A 22,306-nucleotide genomic window follows, 5' to 3' on the forward strand; every position below is an offset into this window, starting at 1 on the left:
CTCTCTCTCTGTGAGCTGCTTGTTGGAAGGTTGTGTTGATAGACTGCATATTTATAGCTTCACATCAGCAGAGCGTTCTGTTGAAGATGAGGTCATGGTAGTTTTCCTCATTCATAGTGGAACCTGATATCTGACGGAAACCCCCTTCAAACCCCCCCCCCCCCCCCCACTCCCCCCCCCCCCCACCTCCACCCCCCCCCCACACACACACACACACACATTTCCTCACTTCCACTCCTCCTCCTCCTTTACCTCCCGGCATGCGGGCAGACAGGCAAATTGGAGGTCCCGGCACTTGCCCAGAAAAACCCGAGTTTAAAGCAGCGTCTCCCGGGGCGATGGTGGGATCTCGCCAGACGACTTTTCGTGTGTGGGCTTGCAGCGCTGCCAGCGGCGGCCATCCTGACCCTGAGTCAGGAAACTCAGGCAAGCCTTCTTTTGTGCGAGAACAATTCTACACACCTGCGTGTCTTTCCCCCCACCCCACCCCACACCCCCGCTGTGGTAATGTCACGCCCTCGTTTTGAAGGAACGGCTCTCGTCATTTTTTTTTTCTTTTCCCATTGGCCAGACTGAATAAAATCAGCTGTGGAGGGAGGCGGTGGCCTTCCCTGTCTGCCTCTCAGACGCGTAATGACCGGCTGCTTTCTGAGCTCGTCAGGAAGTCAGCTGGTGAGTTGATTACAGCTGGCCTGTGAAACCTGCGGCAACATCAGGCCAGGTGAAACAAACAAACCAAAAAAAAGGACAAAAATGAAAAGGGTCGAGTAGAGAAAGAGAGAGAAATGTTGGCAGGCTTTTACGCTCCGCTTTTATCCTGCTCTTTTACAGCCCTGTCTGGGTTTTATTATCTGAAATCATTTTCCCCCCTCAGCTGATAAAAGAGCAGTAAGTTACACTTGGCAGCAGCAGACGCCACCGGTAAAGATGTGCAAAAAAAAAAAAGCCGACAGATAAAATAACCTTTTATGGCAGTGACACAATTTTTTCTTTTTTTTGTTTGTTTATTTTTTCAAAATAATCCATGCCTATTACCAGATCTAAAGAGCCCCAATAAATCAGATGCGTCTGATTTACATACCGAGTCTTTCTACACGTCTCTACCAGAGGAGCCAATAGAGGAAGGCGACATCAGCCGTATCGTTGTTGCATCTTCAGCAGCTGCTTCGTGAAACAGTGGCTCCGTATGGATGCGTTTGCTCTCACCACTTCCACGATGAACGTCTCAACATTTCACCAACTTCCATCCCAAACAAAGCCGCTGCATTCGCTCCACTCAGGCTTTCCTGTTAGCAGACTTCATCAGAAGCCTGACTCCTTCCAGAGTGTAAACAGTCATGCAGCCCACCTGCTGCAGCCGCTCATCATCAGCATCATCATCAGCAGCAGCAGCGGTCAGCTGGCCGCATGACGGCTCAGAGCGGATTAGCGAGCAGACGGGTATTATTGTGTGTTTACTGGCATGGGGACTCTGGTCTTTGTCTTTTCCTGATCAGACGTCAGAGCGGACGTTCTCCAGCAGCTCACTGTCACCAGGACGGGTCAGTTCACGCAGTGACATCAGACTGCGGCTTTTTATTCCGATCAGCGTCTGTCAGGTGTTTTTCTGGACTTGTTGTTTTATGTTGGCGTTCAGGTGAGCGGTTAACGTTTATTTCAAGGATCTTTGAGCTGCCGTCATTCTGTGGGAATCCGTCCAACAGGTTTTCCCTAATAATGTTCAGTTTACTCTCATGTCAGGCACAGAACCGGGTTGTAATTGTTCCGTGTGCATGCAGATTAAATCTCGTCATTCAGTTGAAGGATGCCTGCGTCCTGCGCCTCATCTTCAGCCTCCTGGTTAGGCGGTCAGCGGCGTGGATTAACACTCCTCCTCTCCTTCAGCAGCACACCGCGTTCAGATTAGCGGTCACCCGAGTCGGGCCCCGACCGGACCATCTGGGTGGTGAAAGCGACATGGGGGGAGGTGTGTGTGCATGTGTGTGTTTGCATGTGTGTGTGAGCAGATGTTTTCAGAGAGGTTGAAGGGTAATGCAACTACAGAGCCGAGGGCGACATTTCTGGAAAAGGAAGGAAGATTTTTATTTTTTTTTCACTTCCGACACTCCAAAAGTACAAAATTTGACCAAGTATAGTTGCTTTATAATCATTTTAAGTCAATTATTCATTAATACTGATAAAAAGAACTATTTCCATTGGCACTGATGATATTGAAAACGAGTTTTATCATTTAAATGATCTGCCATTTGAACTAGTATTTGTTTTAATGAAAATTAAAACAAATACTAGTTGACTAAAAAGTTAATTGTAAGTCAGTTTGTCTCATTTCAAAGAGCTGAGATATTTGCAGTAGAACCTGGACGCTGGAACTCGGTAAGGTTTTATGTTTTTTGCAGCGCGACACAGGGAGACTGTCATGCTGTTCTCGTGGCGTTTCTATCTGATCTGTGCGTCAGGAGTCTGTGGACACCTTTGCCCAGGCTGCTGGCAAATTGTAGGTGTGTGCGAGTGTAAGTGTAGGTGAAGAGGCAGTGGGGTTGAGCCGGCTCCTGTCTGGGCCAGTACCGACTAAATTACAGGACAGATTCAGTCTGGAGCTGCGGGGCTGACAGCAGTCAGGTTATCGGGATAATCCTGCTTCCAGATGATCGTGAGGACGAAAATGGAAGTTGATAATGCTGCGATTTCAGGAAGAAAATGTGAAAGAACTGGCAAAAGGAAGCTTCCCCCGCCAACCCCTCATCATCCTAAAAAGAGGGAGCAGTCAGAGTGAGTGAAAGCACCAGGGAAGGGGGTCAGTGAGCTGACAGGAGCCCGATCTGTTGTCTTTGGCCTCATGTGGGACAACAGCTGAGCTGTAAATTACCTTTAAAGGCTTCCCCAGATGGGTGTCTGTCCTGGCAAGCATTCCTGTGAAAGTAAAAGGATTAAAACTCCTGAAAGGTTGACGGTGAAGCGCCGGCTCACTGTTTCAATCTTTGTTCTTTTCGCTTAGTGCTTCCTTATTTTTATTCTCTTGTTGCTGTTTTATTTAGATCACCTGGGTCAAACTCCACCCACCGTAGCCTTTCCTTTGTATGTGGCCGTGTAGAGTCCAGAGGGACAGGGAAATACAGCGTTCAAGGTAACAGCTGTGTGCTTACATGTGAATTTTTCCATCACATCAAGGACATTTTTCATACTACCAAAGCTGCGTTTGTCCCTCCAGTCTTTTGTGGAGCTTCACGTAAAAATTAACAGATAATTCGGAGTCTGTGCCGGATTTTAGAAATGACTCACAGGGGCTATAGCCCAGAGCGCCATGATTTTAGGGGCAGCAAAGATTTTAAATGTTTTTGTAATGAACACATGTTTTACATTGTACCGTATATAAAACTCATATGAAGTGTGTTTAATATTGTTACATTTTTAGTAAGGTGTAAAAAGCTGAAATACAAAGATTTTTCTTGTGTTTTACATAAAAAATGCCTGTTTTACGTAGTACCTTAGATGAAACTCATATACCCATATTTTTTTTAACTTTGTTACATTGTTATTAATGCATACAAAACTCTAATAGAAGAACAGGTTGAACTTGTAGTTCATCGTTTTGGGACCGACATAAAGTCATTTCACATGGGAAGCTTTAAACCTGCTGATGTTCGCCTATCGATGAATGTACTGGAATTTGTATGAGTGAAAAGCTTGTTTCGTTTTTTCATTATTATTATTATTGAAAAAATAATAATGCCCGTTGAAAACATTTGTGATCCTGATACGACCCAAAATGCTGAAAATGAGTTTGAATCTTCTGATTTAGATGATTCTGGTTATGATCCTGAATTAGGGTCCATTATGACCCTCAATGAAACCACATGAAGTGACTTTGTGCTTGTAAATATATCCTATCATCACGTCTCACTAAGGCGTCAGTAGATTTTAGAAAATGACAAACCTGCAGAGACACTCAGCAACCTGTTGTTGTTGAATAGGTTGTTTGTGTGTTGGAGAGGTGGAGGGTGTCACTGCAGGGCCAACAGTTCATTTCTCAGCAGGGTGGAGAAAGGATGGCTCCCCCCCCCCCCCCTTATCCCACACACAAACACACACACACCACCTCTGACTCCGTATCTCTCTGCAGCTCTCATCTGAACGTCGTTACGCAGTCATCTGTGTGTCACTTTTGAAATATCGCTGCCGTTTGTTGGGGTTTATGTTGCTCCACTCGTGTGACACATGATATGAAAAGCAAAACGGGAAACAGGGTGTTCCCCAGTGTTTTCATTAAAATCAAAACCAGAGCCAGATGGAAGCACTAACTCATTATTTACAATGAAGTTGTATTTATCTAATGAAATTCATTCTTGCATTCATAGTTTTTACTTGGCAGAAGTGTCATAGTGTCACTTTGTCATGTTACGGCTATTGACCTTGATGCATTGGGATTTTAATTGTTAGGCCAACACAAAGTATTGCACGCTTGTTACATGGATCGCTTTTCTTGCAAAAACATTTTAGGTTTTTTAAAGAAAATTATGAAACCCCTAAATAAATCCAGTGAAATTTGTCAGACTAAATTATCTCATTTGTTAAGTTATTCCCGCATCAAAAGCATATCTGAAGTGTCTTAATTCTTTCATGCATGTTTGAGAAATCCTTTAATCTTCATGGCAACTATTCAGCTGCCCCACTCCGCTCCTTTAGACTAGCTGACAGCAATTAGCAAACACCTGGAGAGCAGGTGCAGCTACTTCTTAGTTCAAGTTTAAAATGTTATTAAAGGGCAACTAGAGGAGCCATGTTGGGATGACTTCTGTGTCAGATAGAGCAGGAGTTTTTAAAGAGACAGAGGCCCAATTTCAAAGCATCGCATTATGAAGTCAAATGTCTTTTCAGTCATATTTGACACATACAGCAGTGTTTACAACACCTGAAGGGTAACATAGTTTCTTGATTGTGTTAGATAATACATAAACTGCCCCTTTCATTTTGGGTGACTGGTAAACGGGCGACACTCACACGTGAAGCCAATCTCATCTTCCTCCACAAAGGTCTGAAAATCCAACTTAGCGACTTTGACACTGTATTTAGTGAGTTTTCAGGCAAATAAATTGGAGCGGTCCAAAATCGGAATTGGCCAGTTAGGCTTTTTTTTTTTTAAATCAGTGGTCGTCCAGAAAACTGCAGTCAGTGCATGTGAAGAGGCCAGACCTGCATTCCAAAGAAGTCTGTGGGAAAAACCCACCAAAATAAACTGAGGTTTGAGGTTGTGACATGATAAAATGTTTAAGGGGGATGAAAACCTTCGCAAGTGCCTGTTACGTGTTGCTCAGATTAAAATGCACAAAACGGAACAGAAGAAATGCAAAGCCATGCTGGTGCTAATTTACGTCACCACAAACTGGAACGATCTTCCAAAATGTAGGTTTTATTGATATCTAAAGTAACAAAATGCTAGTTAAACATATATATTGTAAATTCTAGTTCAGATATGTTTATAAGTTGCCAAAGTTAAGTATCCCGGTAGCTTTAGTGGTAAATCAGCCGTTTTCATTGAGCTCTGTCTGGACTGTTTACGTTCTGCTGCTGGCGCTCAGCAGGAGACACAACGCAGAGCCTTCTCGGCCCAGCAGGGTCAACACACAGAGGCCTTTTCAGGTCAGCCAGAGCCGTTTCATGGAAACCGTCAGCCTGTCTCCGATAAACTCATTTCCCTTTGTTTCTCCGTCTGAGATTTAACAGCGCTGTTAGCAAATCACTCAGCACACGTAGCAGTCGGGTCCACTGCCACTGGCTGAGCTTCAGCGGGTCGCCCTGACCTCTGCTGCTGAGCCATGTCTTTCTCGACTAAGAGGCTAAAGTTTAGTTCCTGGCAGCGCTGCAGAGCAAACCAGGAGCGTGTCGAACCAGGGCCGGCCCTCGTCGGACACGGGGGTCCCACAGAGCCGGCGGGTCAGAGGCGAGGCCGGGAAAATCCACCAGGTGGGAAAAGACTCAGAGACGTGAAGAAAGCAGGCGAAATGATGCGGGTCGTTTTCTGTCTGTGATGAAATAGCGCAGAAACCTAAATCTTGATACGACAGACAGAGTTGGACAGTATGGATTCACTTTTTTTTTCCTTTTCTTTTTGGGCTTACTTCCTTATCTAAAGACAAGTACATCAAATATTTTCTAAAAGGTGTTTTTATGTCAATCATCTGTTTGGCGTGTACGAGGGCCGGGCTATGAGATTGTTTGTTAAATTATGAGGATATAGTCATAATATTAACATTAAATTTTTTTGTTATTTTTCATGCTGGAGTAAACTGGTAATATTACAACTTTATTCTTGTATTCCTTTTACTCTGTTGTTGTATGGTTGCAATACTGTGACTATATTCACGTAGTTAAAAGTTTTAGTCCGGTGCTAATATTCTGTCACAGAATTCAAAGTCCAAATTATAAGAAGTAGTAAAACACTTGTCGAAAAAAAAAAAAGAAAAAAAAGACAAACCTTGAACGGGTTGATATCGCTCTGAATTATGGAAATCCAAAATCTTCAAAGGCCAAAATTTTAATTAATCAATAAAAACAATTAATTGCCTAGACCTGCTGGGGTCATTGTTATAGAAAGTTTTGTCTCGATTTCTTGTATTTTTAACATTCTGCTCATTGCTCTGCTCATTTATCACGTCTCCGCTCCTCTATAGTGAGTCACCTCAGTGTGCAGTTCATAAACAGCTCCTGTCAAAGTGCTGCCTTTCACCTCCTTGGATCTGCAGTAACGTGAGATCTGTAACTCGAGGTGGGGTGGTGTTAGTGGTCACAGTGCAGGGACTGGTCAATGTTTGCAGGATGAAAGTCTCACTATCAGGTTGCATTAAGACCAATTGTTTGGCCTCAGGCGATGGATGCCATTGCCTTAGTAAACAGACCATGTTTACCCTGGACCTGAGTTAGATCAGATGTTATTTAATCTCCTGCAAAACCAAAACAATCATCTTTGTGTTCGTGCGCCAAAGAATGTGGCGTCTCTCTTGTCAGAAGCTGGGCCAGGCCGTAGGAAGGGCTGACGAGGGCGGAAGCCCAGGGCTCCAATATTTGTGGGCGGCTCAAAATTTTTTACTGTTTTTTACTTTTTTAATGAATGGGGGTTTTGAAAACATTGTACTGTATGTAAAACTCATAAGCTCAAATCATGTGAGTTGTATTATTTTAGAATTTTTATGTTTTTAAAAAATATCAAATTAATTGAAACTGTAGTGGATTTTTTTTTCTGGAACAACATGGAGTTGTTATCACTGATGAAGGTAAAGAAGTTGTTTTGTAAATTGCCTGTTGGCTTATTTTGACTGGCTTACTTGGTATTAGTGAGACGAGAATAATGGATTATCAGACATTTATCTAATTACTTACTTTTAGCAATTTATGATATGTTAAGTCATTCCCGATTATATCTACCTGTCCAGGAACATCGTCGCTGTGTAAATAAACAGCATAAAGTATTATTGGCTATAGGGCTGCAGCTAAAGATGATTTAGTGATCAATTAATCTATCAATTATTCTAACGATTAATCGATTAGCCCGATAAAAAAAATGACAGGCTACGGAGTTTTCATTTAACCATTTAAAACCATTTTTAATCCAAAATTAGAAATACATTAAAAGATGCAAATAAACAATGGAATTATTTTTCCATTAAATGAATATTTAAATGAAAAAAACATTTGATTGTCTAAGATGCAATACACCCGAAACGCAACATGTGTATATTTTTTGTACAGTTTTAGCTTAATTTACTAGTCTGAATATGTCGGGAGTTGGGTTTGTTTTTCAGCAGTTAATAATTTGTATATTCCAGCTAATAATTAATCAATTACTAATTACTACTTATTTCAGTATTTGAGTAATCACAATTAATTGCATTTTATCCGATTAGTTGTTTCAGCCCTTATTAACTAGAAGTCGTCTTAAGCACGCCATGCATCAGTTCAGACCTGCTGATCTGTACGACTGGCTAATAATTGTAGTTATCATTGGTAAATGACATTTTACTGAGTAAATAGAGCACCAAGACTGGCTGTGGCCCAGGGCCCCAGATTCTTGTAAATCCGGCCCTGGTCAGGCGCTGTGACGTTGAGTCAGCGTTTACCCTCCTACTTGGGGAAAGATCAGTTTTTGTTTTTTTTCCCCCTCATTGCTTTCTATGTCTTATGCCAAAGAATAAACGCTGTGTTCGTTTCTCCGACAGCGGTGTCTGACCTGGACGTGGAGAGTAAGCTGACGGCACACTTCAGAGCGCCGTGGCGCCTCCAGAGGAATGTTCTGCACCCCTCCACTCGGCCAGCATGTGTGGAAGAGCTGCACAGGCAGGCCAACCACAGCCTGTGGTCACTGAACCAAGGTGAGCCGCTGGGCCTTAGCACCTGACCCATACTTCTGCTGCTCTCTGTGGCTCAGGATGATTGTATGCCATTGTTCAATTTCAGATTTATCACTTAACGTTAAGTTTTAGTATGTTCTCGCTTTGCTTTGAACATACGAAGAAAGCCTAGAGACTTTGGAAGGAAGTACCCCGGAAGTATGGCCTAGTCAACTTGTTAAAATTACTAAAGATTCCAAAGAATAATTTGACTGTTTTACAGTTTTACATGTTGAGTTGGCATGTTGCCTTATTCCTCATTCTTAAAATGAAATACAATCTATTGATTTCAAATAAAAATGTCAGAGAAAAAAAATGAATAAGAACAAAACAACAAGAAGAGACATAATAATCAAACATATACAGCAAAACTTTAATATCTGATTCGAAAAGGAGCAGGAAGAAGCCAAATATCCCACATTACTCATATCTACACATTTAGTTTTTACTCCACGTCACAGTCTCTGCACTTTCAAATTACAATTAATAACAAAAAAAGAAGTAAAATTTTTTTGTCTTGTGTTTATTTCTGACTTGCATTTGAAGCAGCGCCTTGGTAAAAAGTCAAGTTGTTCTGAAGTCAACCTGCTTTCAAGCAGGATTCTGGTGTTATTTTGCCCCCTGGTGGAAAATGCATGTAAATGCACCCTCACAAAGACTTGGATCAAAAGTTCAATCGAAAAGCATCAATGATGCTCACAAAACCTGTAATCATAAGTGCGTCTTCTGCTTCCTCTCATAATCATGTTTTGTGCTTGTTGTGATTAAAGTGTGTGTGTTTTCAGATCACCAGAGGAGGGAGCGCAGAGTGACCATCTCAGCCCTGCCCCCTATGCCCATGTACCCCTCCCCTCTCATCGAGCCGACGCAAGATGGTCGGGGCAAAAGTCTAACAACGGTGAGGCGATTATCCCGTTATCTTTAGTCTCCAAGAACAACAATCGATACATCAATGTAGGCTGCGGAAGTCCTTCCAGTCAGCTTGTTGTGTGTCTTAACGCCTGATCTGTGGAGCTGTAAACGTAAAGTTGCACAAACGTGTAACATTTAAAGCGACGCAATGGCTTTTCTTTACAAATACATTCATACCTCCAGATGTCTTCCTAATCTCGTCGAGTTTGGTAGCTCATAACCGGGGAAGTGGAACGATGGTTTTCGAAAAATTATTACAAATCAAAAATCGTACAGAGTTCAAAAACAGGTTCGAGAGAGGCTTCCAAAACAGCAGAAAATTTGACAATACGGAACAACACTCCCACTGTGGGACCTGGTGGTGGCAGCATACAGTTTTGGTTTTTTTTTCTTTCCCTCAGCAGGGATTGGAAAGCCTTTGAGAGTCGACGGGACAAAGCTAAAAACAGGACAAACTCAAAATCAAAAATAAAAATAACAATAGAGATAAGATTTGAAATTGAGAGTGTCAGCGGGTCGTATTCCAGAAAAACAGCAATATCGCACATCCGATGAAACTGTTTTTATGGTTTGTTTGTTTTTATGGCTTGAATTTTAGAACGGCCCTGTCAAAGCCCACACATGCGTCCACTCTCATTGAGCGTGAGCAGTTTTCCAAATTTTTATAGACCTCAATGGACCTGCATGGGCCGCACTTTTCAGATTTGAAATGCTTTTTTAACAAAAAGAAAAAAGTCACTTCACAATTTTCTCTTTTTTGTGTTTGTAATGTGATAAGATGTGAAACTGCTGTGAAGCATTTTTCACAAAAACCACTGAACTCTACAGATCAGTCTCAGTTTAATAATCCAGATGTGCCAAGACTTTCCACTGGCACAAGGAAGGTTTTGTTTAGTTCTTTGTAATATAATGAAGTTTAGCCATAATTCTCCTTGTAACGTGAAGGCGCCTTTTTTTTTGCTCTCCCCCTCAATCCAAGCAGCCAGAGAGACGTGTTAGAGATGCATCCACTCAGTTAGCCGAGGCTCAGGTAAAGGCGGCAGCGGAGACGTTTTGTTTTCATGTCACTGTATGTTCGGACCTGCGTCACGCTCCTCCGCGCCCTCGCCGCCACTCGTGTCATTACTTTACATTTTTGTTGTCGTTTGCTTGTGTCCTGTGTGTTTCCGTTTTGTCATCGTCTCTCCACCCTGTCGTTCAGTTCGACTCCACCCGCTCCTCCTCCCCCACCGAATGTTGCAGCCTCTCTCCCTGGAGCAGAAAGGTACTGGTTCTGGTCCTCCCGCCCGCCCGACCCCTCCCGTTTGCTTTCCACCTGTCCTTTCATCTGATTTGCATGATTTCCATCTGCTTTAGATGCATGAACTCTCGGTTTCTCCGCCCTCTTGAGGTGGTGAAGTAAAAAAAAGAAAAAAAAAAGACGGAGGTTATCAGTTTGACGTTTTTCTGTGAAGTTTCAGTTTGAAGTATGTGAGGAATGTGTGTGTGTGTGAGCCACATTCACTCTATGTTAATGAAAGGGTTGACGTTTTGGGAGCTTGTGTCTGTGATTACCCATGATCCTCCTCTCTGCACTAGCCGACAACCTTTGAGCTTGTTTGTTTGACCCAAAAGGCCCGATGTGCGCGGACAAAGACAAACACAACCGTCGCTACTCCTCTTCACCCTCCTCCTCCTTCATCCTTCCTCTCAGAGCCTCTTCAAAACAGATCAGCTGTAAATGGTCCCCCCCTTTGATTTTGTTTTCTTCTTCTGCTCATTGCGAGAAGTTTCCAAGGAAACTGGTTTCTTTTGTTGGCCCCGTTGGTCTGCTGGGAACCGGGAGCACAAAGGCTGGAGAGGCGGCTTTAAATGGAGAGGGGCCGTGGGGTGGGAAGACTTTGGGTGTCAGAGGTGGGAACCAGTTCGGCCTGAGAGTCACTCCCAGTTTTCACATGTTGGAAACTGGAGGGAAGGCAGAGAAATCCTCAGCTCGCGAGACGTCAGAGTCGGTTTCCGGCGCGTCTCTGAGGTCCGGGAGGAATTTGATCCTTGCGCGTTTTTCCCAGAGGCTCGCCTGCCACCGCCGCAGAGGTGCCGCTCATTCTCACAGTGCGACTGCAGGCTGCAGAATACATCTCGCAGAATAGGGACTGTGACGTGTGTGTGGAGTGAGTGCTAAAGTTTTTCTTGGTCTGCGCTTCCTGCAAGCTGGAACTGTTTCTCTTTTACTTTTCCTTTTTTTATTGCATGAAAGTCTGTTTGTGTTTCTTTGAATGCTTCTCTCCTTCCTGCTCTCATTTGCTATGAAGCACGCTGTTCGTTACTCAACGGATTCTTTGCACTGCTGTGTGAAACTCAGCTACTGGAAGGGTGGGTGTGTTTTACTGACGTGTTCTCAGAGGCAGGGTTCACACTCCCGGCTTCGTGGTTCTCAAACTTTTCTCGGCAAACGCCACCTCAGGATCAGGTTTTCCACCACCGTCCTGACCGCACTGCAAAAGACTAAATCGTACCGAGTCGTTTTAGGTCCAGTTTCTAGTGCAAATATGTTAGGAGACTTGAAATAACACAAAACTAACTGAAAAGTAACTTTTCAGCAAGATGTAGGAGCTTGTTTTAAGGCACTTATTTCTTAATATTGATTAAAAAAAAGTTTATGTTGCATTGGCAGATTATTCCACTCATAACACGTTTTTCACATGTTATATGTGAAATATATATATTAAGTACACATGAGTATACATTGAGAAACGACTGACTCAAAACAAGCCACTATATCTTGCTTAGTTTTTTGTCTTATTTCAATTGTCCTGGGGAATTTGCACTAGAAACTTGACCAAAATGCTTGGTAAGATTTTGTCTTTGTGCAGTGCAGAACAAAAGATCAGAAGACCTAATCAGGAAAATCTGAGGTTTCTTCCCAACTTCACTTCCAAAATCAAATTTTGAAATTGCTTTAAATATGCAAGTAGGTGATAGCTACACAGTGCAGAATCTGTTAGTCTGGAGATTATGTATCTCATTAAAATATCCTCTTTCCACATTTCCTCCACACTTTACCCTCTCTGAAGCTGAGTTTTTGTTTTTTTTTCCTTCTTCTTCTTTAACTCTGCCGACCCATTTTCCATGTAATCCCACCATAACAGTCTAACCATGCAAAATATCCATCTGTTGCAGGCTGCGCCTACTGACCCCGACACTGACGGGGTGGCTCTAGGTCACCGGTCTAAGTTTCCCATCCCTAACATCCCCTCCACCCTGGACAAGCAGACTAACTGGTCTAGAGCTCTGCCGCTGCCCACCCCAGAGGAGAGAATGAAATGCAATTCCCAAGTCATCGCCTCATGCGTCATTCCTATTAATGTGACCGGTAAATTCAAATCACCAAAATGTCTCAGTTGTCATCTCTTTGTTCAGGTCTGTCTTTGCATCTTTTAAAGAAGCTCTGGAACGCTAATTTTTTTGTTTGTTTGTTTTGTTTTTATCTTTTAATGTATTGGAAACTCCTCTAATAGTAGAAAAATGGCATTTTACTGGAGAATGTGGACGTGCTGGCTGATTAGCCACATTGAGTGAAGTCAGAGTATTATTCTTTTTAAAACATTAAATGAGAGCAGATTTGTTATGGCAACAAAAATTACTTAAAAAATTGTGGCAAAACTCGCTGAGTCACAGACGTTTGAGATAAAAACCAGAACAGGAGAAGGCCTTCTTGCTGATATACTTAGATTAGCAACGGTTTTGGGCCATTTTGATAGATGAACCATTAAAATGATTGTGGTGTTTGTTTATGATTCAAAAGACTATTCGACAAATGTATAAAATCTCTTCTTCTTTGGGGAAAAAATAGAAACCTTTCTTCTTTTTTGTAATTCCTGGTAGAAAACGACCACACTACCAGCTGTCGTCTTTATTAATTGATCCACTTTGAAATCCCCATAACAATACAGCTTCTTACTGGCCACATAAAATTAAAAAGTCTTATCGTCCCGTTATAATAATAAAAAAAAGTTGTAGTTGTAGCAAAGCCGGATATTGAGATTTCATTTTATTTTTTTATGTTTAAAATCAAAAAGTTAGCCGCGCTCAGTGAGCGCACAAATGGTAAAGGGAAAACCGTTTCTGAATAGATTTTTCAGTCTCCAGTGAGTTATTGTAGAATGTTTCCAAACACTAAAATAACTAAAATAACTAAAATAACGCTTTGCTAGAGCTGGATCGTAAAACTGAATCACTATGCATCTCATTGTGATTAGCCCTTTTGGCTCTGACCTGAGAGTGGAGAGGAAGAAGCGCGTTTACGAGAAGGTTCTGCATATTTCACATTTTGACTCATTTTGTTCCGATAGCGTCAAACTCCTCGTCCTCAAAAGATCCTGGCTTGCGCGAATTACCCTTGCAGACTGCAACTATAAAAGTGCGAGTCCTGCTTTGTGCCGGGCGAACTCTGTTCCTCAGTGACGCTTTGCATTGCTGAGAGGCCAGGTGCTGTGACATGAATGGCAATTAGTTTTGTTGAAGCGGATAAAAAGATGTGCTTGATGTTATTTACTGTCCCTCGCTGACTTGAAAACAGGAGCTATGTGCCAACATGGGCCGAGTCAAAGACAGTTGAAGGGGGGGGTGCACATTTATAAGCAGATTCCTGCAATCGCCATGGTGCTGAAAGCCCAGACTTGTTGTCACATGACGGTCATAACGTGACAGAGGGGCAGCAGGGAGGTTAGTTGGTAAACTTCAGCAGAGGTATTCAGTTTACAGTCAGATTTCTCCTTTTTAAATGCTTGTTTGCAATTTCTGTCATAGTTGTCAGAAAAAATTATAGCTCAGCAACCGAAAACTCCACGCAGACACTGCGGCTTTTTATGCTCTCTCAGATCTCAGACCGCCTCTGCTATTTTTGCACGCCGCCGTATTTATTTCAGTCATTCGATGTATTTATTTCAACTTTTGCCGTTTTATGTGACAGCGTGAGAGTTAAAAAAAAAAAGGAAAGGATTCTCTGCATTTGGGACCAAACAAAGATTCCTCACATGTCCCGTCTCCGCTGCAGGGCTCGGCTTTGACAGAGATGCTAGTGTGCGCTGCTCACTCGTTCACTCGCAGTCTTTGCTTCAGAGGAGACGGAAGCTGAGGAGGCGGAGGACAGTCGCCGGTTTCCCCAGACAGGTGCAGCAGGATTTTGGTATGTATCTTCTTAGTTTGTCTGTTTTTTAACCTCATGTCATGTTGGATTTTTTTTTATTATTATTTTATTTTAGTAATTATACCCTTTGAACTTCTTCTTGTTTTACAAATTGGGTTTCATGTGGACATTTCTGTGACAGCCCAATACAAAGTTGTGCATAATTGCGACGCAAGAGATGAAGCGTGTGCGGTTTTTAGGAATTTTTTCTGATTTTTACATAATTGTACAAATGTTTGAACCTCTTTGGATGTTGCCATTTTAACTTCAGGTTGCTTCTCGTCTTTATCAGCTTTGACCGCCCGAAGTCTGATTCAGTTGTTTCATACCAACGCAGTTCTGTCCCAGTTATGGACAATACAGTACAAATTCAGTGGATAATGACAATTAAATGAAAAGAAACAGCTAGCTATTTATCTAAATTATTGACTAAAGGGGGCTGAATGAATGCCACCCTTTTCAAATTTTGCTAGGAAAAAAACAAAAGTGAAAAGTATGTGTCCATTTTCTTTCACTTCTCTAATATCAACTATTCTGTCTTGGTTTATCACACAAAGTCTTTGTCAAATGTATCAAAGTTTGTGGGTTTAGCAAGACAAAATAACAGATTCATCTCCATAACATAAAATATTTTTTATTAATTATCTTGAAGACACAGTACTGTATCCTTTGACTGACAGATTTATTTTTTTTGAAGTTCATACTTTAACACCACAGTTCACTGCAAACACACTAAATTGTACCTTTTTTGTTTAGTTTGTATAGCAAATATCTTAGCGACAAAACTAATTACATGTAACTTTTCTTCCAGTAAATTTAAGTACCGGTATTTTGTTATAAGTAGAACTGGTACTTTTTTCAAATACAAAAACTACTCTGTAAGATTTTGCATTTTCTTCATTTTTGCACTGTTGAAAAATTCAGAAAAATAAAGTCTGGTTTTAAGAATCTGTAGCTGAAACTCTTTCAATCCTCCTTCCTCCTCCAGACTCTGATGACTCCCCTGGTTCCAGGGAGCGGACGGTCATTGTTCACACCACCCGATATACTCCTTCCACTGAGGAGCTGGCCAGCCATCTGACCACCAGAGACTCGGGTTGCCAGACCGAAGACTTTTTGACGTCAGGAGCGCCGTGTCGGAGGAGGCTCCGGGTCCAGAGAGGTCAGGGCGTGTCACTCCTGCTCTCCCACTCGGCAGGCAACATCTCCTGCCTGCCCGACAGCGCTGACCCCATGTTCTCCAGTTCAGCGGAGGCCCGTTTGCGGTCGCGAAGTCTGCCCAGAGACAGCAGCAGGATGATGATGATCTTGATGGACGATGAGCGCAACGACAGCGACGAAGAGGAGGAGCTGGCACCCTTTGACTCGAGGGTTTCCTTCCCGGGCGCAGAGAGAGGATCCTGAAGGAGGAAGAGGAGAGCGCCGACGACCGTGCCGTGACAGAGCGACAGCTGGGGGCGCTGAAATTTGCGCAATTGTCAGAGAGTCCAGAGTGCAGCTGGATGGAGCGGACCGGCGCTCAGCTGCCCAGGAAAGCCGACATGGGCAGCTGCGAGATCTCGTCCAGTTCGGACACCTTCAGCAGCCCCGTTCACTCCGTCTCAGCGGCGGGAGTGCTGGGCAGCCAATTGGACCATAAGGATGACCATCAGTCTTCCAGCGGGAACTGGAGTGGCAGCAGCTCCACCTGCCCCTCCCAGACCTCAGAAACTATCCCCCCCGCAGCGTCCCCTCCACTCACCGGCTCCTCGCACTGCGACTCTGAGTTGTCCCTCAATGCCGCCACTCACACCGCCGAAGACCAGACCAGCTTCCTGCTGGACAACTACCAGGGCCTCAGAAGCCAGCGAGCCGGCTCCTTCTCCTCAGCAGCTATGGATATATTAGAGGAGGCGGGAGTGAGTACGCCCATGGAGGGGGAGTGGGATTTCCCCAACACAACCGTCTTCCTCTCAGGGGTTCAGCCCTGAACCGGGCAGGGAGGCCGAGAGCAGCCTGGGCTGCCCCAGCTTCACCAGCATGGCTACCTGCGAGAGCAGCTTCTCCGACAAGCCGCCATCAGAGAAAGCAGACACCGTCTCTTACTACTCTGTGGACACCGAAGGGTACTACACCTCCATGCACTTTGACTGCGGTTTAAAAGGCAGCAAAAGCTTCACCTACAACTATGCAACCCCTGGTTCCGATTACGGTTTGTCGGACGTGAGCGGCCAGCTGACTATGGGGAGACGCTGCCTCTCCTTGAAAAAGTCAAAGGCCAAGCCCTCCCCACCAAAGAGGAGTTCCTCCTTGAGGAAGATATGCAGTGAGGAACACATCCCTGAAAAGAGAGAACCAAAGATTACCGGTATCTACAGACATCCAGCGTCTCTGTCCTCTAAAGAGCGGAGAATGCAGCTGGCTCTGTCTGGATCGCAAGGACTCCTGGAGAACTCCTCACTAGTGCGAGAGCCCCTCGAGGTCTGGGCGATGGAAGGCACGTCGGATCTGACGGATTTAGGCTTTTTAAGCTCCAAAGACTCACATTCCTTTAAGGACAACGGCATTGTGCAGTCAGACTATGCAGATCTCTGGCTTCTAAACGATTTGAAGTCCAGTGATCCTTACCGATCGCTATCAAACTCCAGCACAGCCACGGGTACGACTGTGATCGAGTGCATCAAGTCACAGGAGAGCTCCGAGTCCCAGACTTCCCAGTCTGGCTCCAGAGCCACCACCCCATCACTTCCATCAGTGGAGAGCGAGTTCAAGTTGACGTCTCCGGAGAAGCTGGCCGGACTGGCGAGCCCATCGAGCGGCTACTCCAGTCAGTCTGAAACCCCCACCTCCTCATTTCCCTCCACCTTCTTCCCTGGTCCTCTGTCCCCAGCAGCTGGGAAGAGGAAGCCCAAAGTCCCAGAGAGGAAGTCGTCTCTTTCCTCTCTGTCTCTGCAGGCACGCTCATCCAGAGACGTAGCGACCTCGAAGAAAGATCTGGAGCTGCCGATGATTCCTCCTTCTCACCTCGACTTAAGTGCCCTTCACAGTTCAAGCAATAAAGACTCGGCTTACGGGAAGCAGTTACCAAACCTTCTCCAGATCAAGCAAAAAGATGCACCAACTGCCAAAGCTGTCACATCTCCAAACTTGGAGTCCTTCACTGCCCACACTCTGTCTCTATAACACCCTCAGTTCTTCAAAAAGTGCAGCTGCGGTCCATCAGCAAGCAGCCTGAAGACCTGCATGAGAACAAAGCGGCCTCGAGACTCCAGTGTCTGTCTGAGAACTCAACCAGCAGTCGATCGCTAGCTCTCACGAGTCCCTCACTGCACAATTCTCATAACCATCATGTTTCATCAAACGACTCAATCCATGCCTCAAATGAAGATCTTTCAATGGCGAAAAGCAAGGGCACAGAGGTATTATCAGGGAGCACGACAGCTGTCGGACTGCGGTCAGAACCGTGTTTGGAGGGTTCAAACGTCCCCAAGACGTTGACTGTTCACGAAGCAGAGCAGCGCTCAGAGTCGCCGGTAACAGCCGTCTGCTCCGGAGAGTCTGTCTCACACGTAGACTCTTCGGGTCAGCAGCAGACCGAACCGGCCGAAGTGGAAACGTGTCCTTGCCCTCCAGTTTTACACAGCTCACCCAAGAGGTCCAACGGTGTGGACAAAGTTCCTGCAGCTGACAGTCCTCTGGAGACGTCTCAGGAGAGCTCCATCAGCAGCGAAGGGGAGAACGACTCATCGGGGGTTTCAGCCGAAAGTGCCTCACCGGACAGGAAAGAGGAATCCACAGAGGACGCAGACGATTGCTTTAGCAAAGGCAGGTTCTTCACTATAAACTATTATCTACTCCAGATTGACACATGGATCATTTTAATACAAATAAAAGCATAGAAATAATAAAGAAAAAACCCATGTAACACAGATGCTATATGTTGAAATCCAAATTTGTCGTTTTTTTAGTTTTGTAAAAAAACATTTTTTATTAATTTCCCAGGTTTCTTTACTCTGCTAAGCTATTCTTTTACTTAATTATTTACACTTAAACCATTACATTTACTCTTTATGTCTAAACAGAACCTGTTAATATTGTACATATTAAATTTTACCTCAATAGCAATAAAGGAATTTCAAAAAATATATATATATTTTTACATATTATGGAGTTGTTACAATCTGCTAATCGTACTTTTAAAAGTTTTTTTTTCATCTTTTATTTTTGCAGACTACACAGAAAGCGACAACTCTGCGTCGTCGCAGCTCGAGGAGTCAAGAAAAGAGGATGACAGTGTGTTTCTGTCACCCACCAAGTCCCGCACCACTGAGGATCTGTTCGCCATGATTCACAGGTGAGCTTTTGGACAGACGGCGTCTCAGTCCGTTCACACAAAGTGTCTCATATTGTCCGTGGCGACGGTTCGATCCTCGCTCCGTCATGTTTTTTGACCAGCTGCTATATTCCGCTGAGCCCATATAAAACCAGTGAGGTCACGCGCCGAAGCTTCAGCTCCCCCTGCTGGAGAGAATTAAAAAGCCTGCTCTCTGACGATCACTGTCAGTAGTTTTAGTTGTCAGCATAATGCACTAGATCTTAGATATATGCATAATACATGATAAAAGAAGAAGGAAAAACAGGGTGCTTTGCTGCTAATTCACTAGCAAGGACCACATTAAACAACGTTTTAAGGATTTAATGTAGGAAGGGGTGAAGAAGACGGGATGTTGGGATGAATGAGTTTGGCCTGGTCATCCGGGGATGGGAGATGAAGACTCGGCGTGGGGGTATAGGTCTTCGGGGAAATTTGTTCCACTTATTTTCCCGAGCGTGCATAGATGGCAACGGCAGCAAGAAAGAGTAAAGCTTGGTTGTGAGATGGAAGGACAAAAAAGGGGAAGAGGTCATGGGATGGAGAGGTAAAAGAGGTGGAGGATAAAAATATACCTCCAGGTTTCATTTTGTTAACAAAACTGATTATAGACGACATATAAAAGAACAGTCTTTTTCCCCCCCAGCAGTAAATTTCCAGACGTAAACAATAACATGTCTATAGAGCTCTGATTTCATGTCAATTAATTTCATCCGTAGATCCAAAAGGAAAGTGTTGGGGAGGAAAGACTCCACCGAGCTGGCTGCAAGGCCCCGCCTCAGCGCCTCATCAGGCAACACCCCGCCGCCCAGCAGCACTGTCACCTCCCCGGTCCCTGTGGCGTCCCACTCCTCCTCCCCCGCTGTGACCCCGCCCGCCCCACACAGAGTCTTGGGGTCCATCTACAGGAACGCAAAGAAGTCCAGCACCTCCAACGAGGAGTTCAAGCAGCTGCTGCTTAAAAAGGGGAGCCGCTCGGACTCCAGCTACCGCATGTCGGCTGCTGAGATCCTGAAGAGCCCCGTCACGCCGAAGTCGCCGGGAGACCTTCTGACCGAGTCGCCCAGACAGCCGGAGGAGGCCCCCTCCCCACTGCAGCAACTCCTGTTGGACCAAGAGCAGCTGTCCAGCCCGTACCCCAAAGCCAACGCAGAGAGCTTCTCTCCGAGACCCTTCCTCGCGTCTGCCGCATCCAGGCAGGGCCGCTCGAGGTCCCGCCGCCCGCCAGCAGCAGCCGCTACAGCGTGCGCAGCAGGCTGTACTCCACGCCCATGCAGGCCATCTCCGAGGGCGAGACGGAGAACTCGGACGGAAGCCCTCACGATGACCGCTCCACGTAGGACACGGAGCACGGCGGAAATAAATCTATACGTTTACAAAGACGACAGATGGACCACCATGAAATATCATATATCAAACATGCACAAGGCAGGGGAGCAGATTCAATCATTTTAATTGTTGACAAAAATAATAAAAGTCAATCAGATTCCTCGCAAATTTTTGGGATGAATTTTAAAAAAAAAAATTGTATTTCAGTCCACAAAATGTACCACTTTTTACAAACTATTTTAAAATAAAGCCCTGTTATTATAAAATGCCTTTATAAAAAAACCAAAAAAATAATAGAAACATCCGAAACCCAAATATGCATTCTGCCCAATTTAACTCTTAATGTTCAGATTATAGACGCACCGATCGAAGTATCCTATAGTCTTTGTAAACCGTGCCAACACAGACTGTCTTTCTACTGCAATTTTTCTACCGAATGGCTGTTTTTCAATAAAGTTAGCACAACTAGGATGACGTAGCTCTGCGTATCCCTTGATAGATTTTTGCGAAAAGCTGCCAGCATTTCAAAGTTTGCTCTATGACTGGCAGAGGTGGAAAAACTCAGAGTTAAAACCAGAGCAACCTGGATCCTGTTTAGCCTTCTTGCTCTCTGCAGACACGTCTCAACATTAAATAACTCCCCACATCTCAGCGATTCACCTGATGTCCCTAATAATGTGTTTGAACAGCTAATGTTGAGCCTTCTTCTGACAGTGACAACTTCCACACCGAAGAGTGGTTGTCAGCGGGACGGGTCAGGGCTTACGTTTGATTATCGATCGTCTCTAGTTGTACAGGGATATTTTGTTTGAAGACAGGTCAAGCCTTCGTCTCGGGACAGCACACGCGCTTCGTCTTTTCTGTTCTGTTGACAGATTTAAAAAGAAAAAAAAAAACATAATAGTTGACCTTCATTTTGTATCCTATAGATGCAGATTTTTACCTTTTATGTATGTATTCTGTGAATACCTGTGCAAGAACAGACACAAAGCTTTCCTCAAGCCTCTTATCTTTCCCGCCAATCGGCACGTCACAATTAGCTTCAGAGGAATTATCCCTCAGTCTTTTCATTCATGTTGTCAGCAACAGCAGTTAGAATACTTTAACTCCAGACAAGGACCTAAATGACGTAAGGCAGCTACTTGTTAATAATACTTCAGAGTCATCATAGCGAGTTACCAGTGACAGACGGCGGAACGGTCTAAACCAAGCCGACGATCTCTGGAGACGGGAAAGACGCAGGTGTTATCACGGGAACACGAAAAAGTGCTCAAAAAGTCCGAGGCGGTGGAAGCGCAGCGTGGAAAGATACAACGAGAAGGTCATGTGTTTAAAGAGCAGTAGTCGTTTGTGGCTGAAGACGCGGCATGTTTGTGAATAGTCGAAAGAGGCGATGGGAAAGTGCTCAGTAGGATCGAATATGCCTTACTGTACTCGACAGGAAACAATACGTGACAAAACGTTTTCTCCCCGGGGGAGGAGGATTTTTCATGGTTTCGAACCAGAGGATGTAAAAATGCTTGGCCGGGTCATCAAGAATGGCAAGAATCTGTTAGATTCTGGAGCATTTGATGATGCCATACGGCCATAAAATAAAATATCTTCTGTGTGGTTAACAACTTAAACATTGTTTTTTAATCAGACGGATGGCCCCTGTTTAGTTTTTTTTTTTCCCTTCTTCTTTTAACAAACTAAAGGTAACATTTTAACAATGAACTGCTGGAAATTTTTAAAAACATATTTGAATACCTACTTCCATTTTGAAAGACAGTTTTAGTTTTTCTGTTTTCTGATTTCCTGGTATCGCATTTTGATACGTTATGATATAAGCAATAGATGATTCAAAGAGCTATTTCAAAGCGCTATAAGCTATGCCCAACCAGTATGCAAAGCTGACAGAATCTGTGTCAGTGAGGATAGATTTGTGGCCTTAATGACACTCCGTACGCGGCCCCAGCCACAGGGAACTCAGTGAGATTAGCCTCTCAACTTTCATTCCACCTAACCGCCCCGCCCCCTTTTTTGCACTGACAAAGTGATGTTTGTGAGGTTTCTTTTGTCCCTTGCTGCGTGCCGTACCTGGAGATATTCATCGACCCTTCCACTCAGCTGTAGAAATAACTCTTCCTGAATAAGTTTTGTCGTGATGTAAGACTGGAGTTGTGC

At 44.1% G+C, this 22,306-nt stretch overlaps 1 protein-coding gene across 1 annotated transcript; it reads left to right on the plus strand.

The window, feature by feature from the left end:
* Positions 1 to 260: 260 nt before the first annotated feature.
* Positions 261 to 22,299, plus strand: LOC129357886 (actin remodeling regulator NHS-like). The gene is given in 14 exon segments (XM_055026834.1): positions 261 to 412; positions 1,497 to 1,636; positions 8,211 to 8,363; positions 9,167 to 9,279; positions 10,495 to 10,557; positions 12,453 to 12,645; positions 14,329 to 14,460; positions 15,449 to 15,823; positions 15,826 to 16,396; positions 16,398 to 17,604; positions 17,607 to 18,264; positions 18,670 to 18,793; positions 19,531 to 20,021; positions 20,024 to 22,299. Coding segments are annotated over 14 exon segments (4,500 nt in total). The 3' UTR covers positions 20,152 to 22,299.
* The last annotated feature ends 7 nt before the right edge of the window (positions 22,300 to 22,306 follow it).

This window comes from Poeciliopsis prolifica, unplaced genomic scaffold (genome assembly GCF_027474105.1).
Source record: "Poeciliopsis prolifica strain line A6 unplaced genomic scaffold, Auburn_PproV2 SCAFFOLD329, whole genome shotgun sequence".
NCBI lineage: Eukaryota > Metazoa > Chordata > Actinopteri > Cyprinodontiformes > Poeciliidae > Poeciliopsis > Poeciliopsis prolifica.